The following is a 6025-nucleotide window of genomic DNA, read 5'->3' as shown; positions in this document are numbered from 1 at the left end:
AAGCACACACCAGATTTCACCCCGCATCCCCAATGAGGACACCTATTGACTATAGGAGGAGGCCTTCAGTCCAGGCATACCCCTGGAGGTCTCTGACCATGGACACCGCCTTTCCTGTAGATATGCTACAGGAAGGAGTTCTTCAATAGAGTACCTGCATCAAATATATTAGTAATAATAATTCTCCATCTTCCTTGAATCATCCATAGAACCCGTCCAAGTAACCATGTTGAAGTCCCATCCAAGCTATGTTTCTCACTTAGGGCATTCCCAAATACCTTAGGGGATAGCTCTAAGAATCAGTTGAATTCCTTTCTTCATATATCAATAGGGCACACCTCCTTCACCAATGAGGGCGCGCCTTGATTATGTAAGGCGTCAACATTACTCTTCTTGTATGCATAAGGGCGCGCTTCCCTATATCTGTAGGGCGCGCCTTCTTCCTTCATGATAAAATAAATGCCTTATCTTTTCCTTAATTTTAGTCACCAATATCCCAATTATGACCAATTGACCTGGTTTTGACCCGAACAAAGTTTATACCAAATTTGGGTATAACAGGCGCAATGTTCAAGCTCAACTGGCAAGTGGCATGTCTTGCCATAGATCAACCTATATGGTGTAGTGCCAATAGGGGTCTTATAAGCCGTCCGATAAGCCCACAAAGCATCATCCAACTTTAAATACCAATCTTTACGAGACTTGGCAACCATCTTCTCTAGGATGCTTTTGATTTGACGATTTGAATCCTCTACTTGGCCACTTGTCTGAGGATGATATGTTAGGCCAATCTTATGAGTAACACCATACTTCTTGAGAAGAGTTTCAAATTGTCGATGGCGAAAATGAGAACCACCATCATTTATTACTGTTCTTGGAACTCTAAATCGTGGGAAGATAATATTTTTAAAGAGCTTCATCGCAACCTTAGGATCATTGGTTGTCGATCCAATAGCTTCAACCCACTTCAACACGTAATCAACTGCAACAAAAATGTATTTCATTCCACAAGAAGTTGGGAAAGGTCCCATGAAATCAATACCCCATACAAAAAAAAATTGAACTTATAGAATACCAGTTTGTGGCATCTCATGACGTTTAGAAATATTACCCATTCTCTGGAATGCATCACAAGAAAAACAGAAAGCACGAGCATCTTTAAAGAGTGAAGGCCGGAAGAAACCAGATTGAATTACCTTAGCAGCGGTTTTAGATGGACCATGGTGTCCTCCACAAGCAAGAGAATGATAATGCCTGAGAATGTTATTTACTTCAGATTCTGGGATACATCTACGAAAGATCCCATCAGCACACTTCCGGTACAAAAATGGATTATCCCAAAAATAATGTTTAGCATCATGATAGAATTTCTTACATTGTTGATAAGTCAAATCTGGAGGGTGAGATCTACTAACACAGAAATTTGCAAAGTCTGCATACCAAGGAGTCTGAGTAACAACCGCAAATAAGTGTCCTTAGATATCGCATCCCATATCCATTTACCAGTTGTAATCGCTGCACCACCCGTCATACAAGATACATAATCAATCTCTTTTCCATCTAATTGGTATATTCAGCCTTGAAGCACGTTTCCATGATCAAATGTCAATACAATTATTTCGTTCTCAACAACTTTGTAGAATTCTAGCATTGCACTGAGATTACTGACATAACCTCCATTGTACGTATATGATATACACCACAAATTATCACATACAACGATTTTGTTTAACATGGTTAGCTTCACGCCATAAGCATCATTAAAATATTTTGGTACCATCTTATTGCACACAGAAAATTATTTGTATATATCAGAAACAAACAAATACGTATTTAAGGTATTCTCTGTACCAAATACTTATATAGAATTTATTATATTTAAATTATGTACACAATCAAAATATCATACCAAACATCCTTTTTGAAGTAGAGACTCTGACATTATTTTGTAAAAAGAACAAGAAAACTCCACTTTATCATCTGCAAAAATCAAATTATTACAAATTAATGTTATAAAAAACTCTGATTATAGTCTACTTTATAATCTAAAAAAAAGAACAATGTATGTACCAGAAGAATGTAAATCCGATGCCTCCTGTGCCTTCAAGATAACTACTTACACAGTTGCTGATCCCTCTGCAGGACAGTCCAATAATATTTAATGTATCCCCGCTCTGCACATTTACTGTCTTTATAAAATCAAGCCAGCCTTTTCCAAACGAACATTTATTTCCCTCCCATAGTAGTGTTATTTCCCATTTGGTGGGAGCAAATACAAGCGAAACAGAGCTCAGATTCATCCACTTGTGGTAAAGTCCTTCCAATTCTGTTTTTAAATGCTGAAAAAAAATGAAATCAGTATAGTCATTAGTTACCAATAATTATACCAAAATCAAATGCGAATTAAACACGAAAGCATTAGTTTATATACCATTTTATGTATCTTTGGATATAAGTCAAATCCGTAAACTTTCATCGAGTAATACGGAGGTACATTGTTGAATGCGTTAAATCCCCATAATCCCACACTCTTTTCAAATTCCATAGTAGAACATCCACAATAAACTCATTTGCATTCTACTCTTTGTCCTCTGAACATTTTAAGAAATCACTAACACTTAAATTTGGATAATCGTGCTCGCTTGCTGTTGATCGAAAAACCTTCACATTTAACAAATCATCACCGTAATAATTAAATTGAACCATTCCGTATAGTGTGATCATGTAGTACTTCATAAAGTCACCCAATCCATTTATTCTCCTGCTACCAACGTCAAAGGTACATTTCCAGAAAGTTTCTCCGCACCTAATAATTGAACTCTTGGACACATTTTTCCCACATTCTGAAATCACAGATTCTGGAATACGCTTATGTATCGGAAAATATTTGGTAGTGTACGTTGCAGGGAAAAAATATGTTCAATTAATTAATTTAGTCATATTAATGTCACATTAAACCCTACCCAAAATTAGCTGAATTCGTTAATTAAATCAATTTCCCCGTGTTTAATATTGCTATGGCTAGAATTTTTGTCAAATTTGATGGGTGTATAATGTAGCATTTACTGTTCTTAGAAATTATCACATATATAATAAATACAAATATATAATAGGTAAACAACATGTTTTCATTATTTTAAAACCTTACATATATGCAGTATTGTAAAGCCACAAATTACATAAAACTGGCTGAATATTAGGCGGGAATAGGATCAATTAGTATAGAGGTTATCCTTTCCTTTGTCCTGGTTAAAGAAATACTGTATCCATCAAAACCCTCATCATAAAGAAGATTTGTGGTACATGATAAATTGAAAACTCTTGTAAGCAATGGCATTGGGATTGCTATTGGATGGAGGCATTCTTGATTCATATTTTTCCAGGCATTTGTACAGTGTTTCTGCAGTGCTTCATAAGCAGTTTCTTTAGGAACATCATATTGTTGCATGAAGCACTCAACAGCTGATGGTACATGTGGTCTCTTCCTCTCATTCTGCAACCATAAGTAGTATGTGATTAAGATGTTTTCTTGTAGTTAAACCTAATATCACCTGAGCTATATTAATTTAAACAAAAAAACCTATTGCTAAACAGTACCACATGTCCCACGATATCGTTACGGAGTCTGCCAAATAGCGATGAAGCTCTAAGTATTGGAGGATCTTTTGCCATCCATTCAAATGCTTCTCTAGTTGCCACATTACCCATTAGTACAAGGCTAGCTACTGATAAGAGTTTCAGGCCATCAGTCACACATGCTAAACTCATATACTCTTTAAAGTTTGGAAAGTAGCTGGCTTGACACCAATTAGCTTCCTGCTGATATGATCTTACCAACCTTTTAAACTAAAAATAAGATCCCAAGTCTTAGTAACAGTGAAAATAGTAAATTTAAGAAATAGTAATTAGAGTTCCTTCATTTAAGACACTCACTGCATCTTTTGCATAACCAAAGCCATACGTCGGCCCTCCTTCCTTCACCGTATCTTCTTCTGCTTCAGCAAAGAGATTCAGTAAAGCTCGATAACAATGTGTCATGTACTGAGGAAGTTGGTCTATGGTACTGATATCCCACCTACAAATAAGTAGGAAGATTGACTTATATATATACATAAAAACAATGTTAATGAAGTTTATAATATTTTTGTCACTTGTTTTCCATCTTGTTCCAACCAAATGTTATGCAATGCAATGATCCACAAACTCAGTCTTAACAAGTGCTTCTAACCTTATGCATATAAATAATCATATAAAGTTATAGAAAGATATTTTATGCTCCACATACTTTTCAATTGCGTTACTGAATAGTTGAAGTTCTTCAGCTGTTCCATAGACGTCATATGTGTCATCAACAATGGAAGTTACAGATATTAACTTGGCTAGAAATATCCGGGCTTTAGCATATCGGGGCTCAAAGTAAACCCCCAACATCCAAAAGTAGCATTCCACTACTCTATCTCTTGCATAAGGAAGTTTATTTGCAAAATCTAAGTCTTTCCACCACCTGAAATTGTATTCTCTCCACTGAATAGAATATCTATGTAATATTCTTTACCAAAGTGGGTATGAAGATAAATTTTTGAATATAATTATAAATACCTTGTAATATGAGCTAGCTCCATTTGATGGACCTTCTGCACTAAGTTAAAATCACATTTCGCCAAATCTAACAGAACTTGATTATGCCAATCAAATTTGTGGTAGATTGAAATGTAATGCCTTGCCACCATCCTATTCACACCTTTGCGGAGAGGATCCCTCAGTGCACGACCAACAAGGTCTATCAATGGATCATCCAAGTTAGAAATTTTATACAGATTAAGGTGAGTCGTTGTAAATTGGAGAGCCTCTTCTAGAATCGCTTCTCCTTGCACTCGAAGATGTGCTGCTTCATATAAGCTTAGCATTCCTCTCACATCCTTAACAATGTTTTCGTTGAAATTCCCCTTAATGTCCTTGAATTTGTAGAATACATCTGGTTAAGTTTGCACCCACATACACGCAAAGATGTTAGTATACCTTAAGCAGCAGTATCTTACAGGGGCACGTGTAGATTTTTTAATTTTTAATTGAAAAATCTTGTTTCCTTGTAGTAAGGGTAACATAAAATATTTAGATTTAGGTTTGCTCACCAGAAGAAACAAAGTGTCCTTGCTGTCTAAGTAACCTAAAACATAAAGCAACATCATGTAGGCCAACATCATTTCTTTTGCCGTAATTTTCGCCAAAGCTATCATTTATTTGCCCTAACAAATCTTCAATCTCAGATTCAAAGTGGTAGCACAATCCGAGTTGCTGGATATCATCAATTAGGCCAAGTAACTCTTGTTGAGGCTTCTCCCTTTCAACCAACATCTTCCTCACTTCATCTTTTAGGAGTTGGAGATGCCCTTCTTCTTTGTGATCCGTTTTCTACTTATACCATGCAAGTTTGTTAATATGTAATATGGAAAAGTATATATTTGAGAATATCCATAAAAAGTTAAGTTGTATGGAGACCCCTTCTTTCGCCATGTTAAAGAAAAGAAGGAAGCATCTTAATTCAGATGCTGTAGCATAAATTCGTACAAATTTACAGTTAAAATTCATAAATTAAGCTGAAAAAAGAAAACTTAAAGTTTATCTTAATTCAAAAACTTAGCTAACATACCGCCACAGCTGGGTTACTATACGCAAGGAATTTGTCTCCCCAGATGCTAGGATGAAAAGATGCTGATTTCCGACCTATCTCGGTCACAACTTTTGGAGGAGGACCCGAGGTAGAGTGAACAAGAGCCATTTTTACTTTCTTGCTCTGTTATTAGTGAACTTTTTGTTTGAGATATTTTACTTTACTGCTGCCGAAAGCATCTATTTATAGTGTTTATTAAAAGTTTACATTCGTTGACCATTTTTACAACGTTTTTTAAATAGCTTACACTTGTTGACATTAAGTAGACTGCTTACCTATAACCGTACAAATCTTCTCGTTCACACTTAGATTTCTACTCCCTCTATACCATTCATTTCTATACACTTTCCTTTT

At 35.7% G+C, this 6025-nt stretch overlaps 1 protein-coding gene across 2 annotated transcripts; it reads right to left on the bottom strand.

Annotated features, from left to right (window-relative positions):
* Window positions 1–3107: 3107 nt before the first annotated feature.
* LOC141661408 (sesquiterpene synthase 2-like) lies at window positions 3108–5824 on the bottom strand. Of its 2 annotated transcripts, XM_074468416.1 has the most exons (7): window positions 5651–5824; window positions 5133–5412; window positions 4600–4975; window positions 4286–4504; window positions 3934–4075; window positions 3598–3846; window positions 3108–3493 (listed from the first exon to the last, which is right to left on the bottom strand). In XM_074468416.1, exons 1-7 carry the CDS (start codon window positions 5777–5779, stop codon window positions 3197–3199), a joined length of 1692 nt encoding a protein of 563 aa, XP_074324517.1. In that variant the 5' UTR covers window positions 5780–5824; the 3' UTR covers window positions 3108–3196. The 2 variants fall into 2 exon arrangements, with proteins under 2 accessions (XP_074324517.1, XP_074324524.1); XM_074468423.1 differs by lacking the exon at window positions 4286–4504.
* Between the last annotated feature and the right edge of the window lie 201 nt (window positions 5825–6025).

This window comes from Apium graveolens, chromosome 1 (genome assembly GCF_009905375.1).
Source record: "Apium graveolens cultivar Ventura chromosome 1, ASM990537v1, whole genome shotgun sequence".
NCBI classification, from domain to species: Eukaryota; Viridiplantae; Streptophyta; class Magnoliopsida; order Apiales; family Apiaceae; genus Apium; species Apium graveolens.
Note: the sequence above shows the minus strand (reverse complement) of the source record. Positions and strands in the feature narration are given on the sequence as shown.

What these genes read in the sequence shown, in the direction of transcription:
- LOC141661408 (XM_074468416.1), bottom strand. Translation starts at nt 5,779, where the DNA reads ATGGCTCTTGTTCACTCTACCTCGGGTCCTCCTCCAAAAGTTGTGACC. An exon ending in AGGACACTTTGTTTCTTCTG is followed by an intron (nt 4,976 to 5,132) that starts GTGAGCAAACCT and finishes AAACTTAACCAG; the next exon opens with ATGTATTCTACAAATTCAAG. An exon ending in GAGCTAGCTCATATTACAAG is followed by an intron (nt 4,505 to 4,599) that starts GTATTTATAATT and finishes ATACAATTTCAG; the next exon opens with GTGGTGGAAAGACTTAGATT.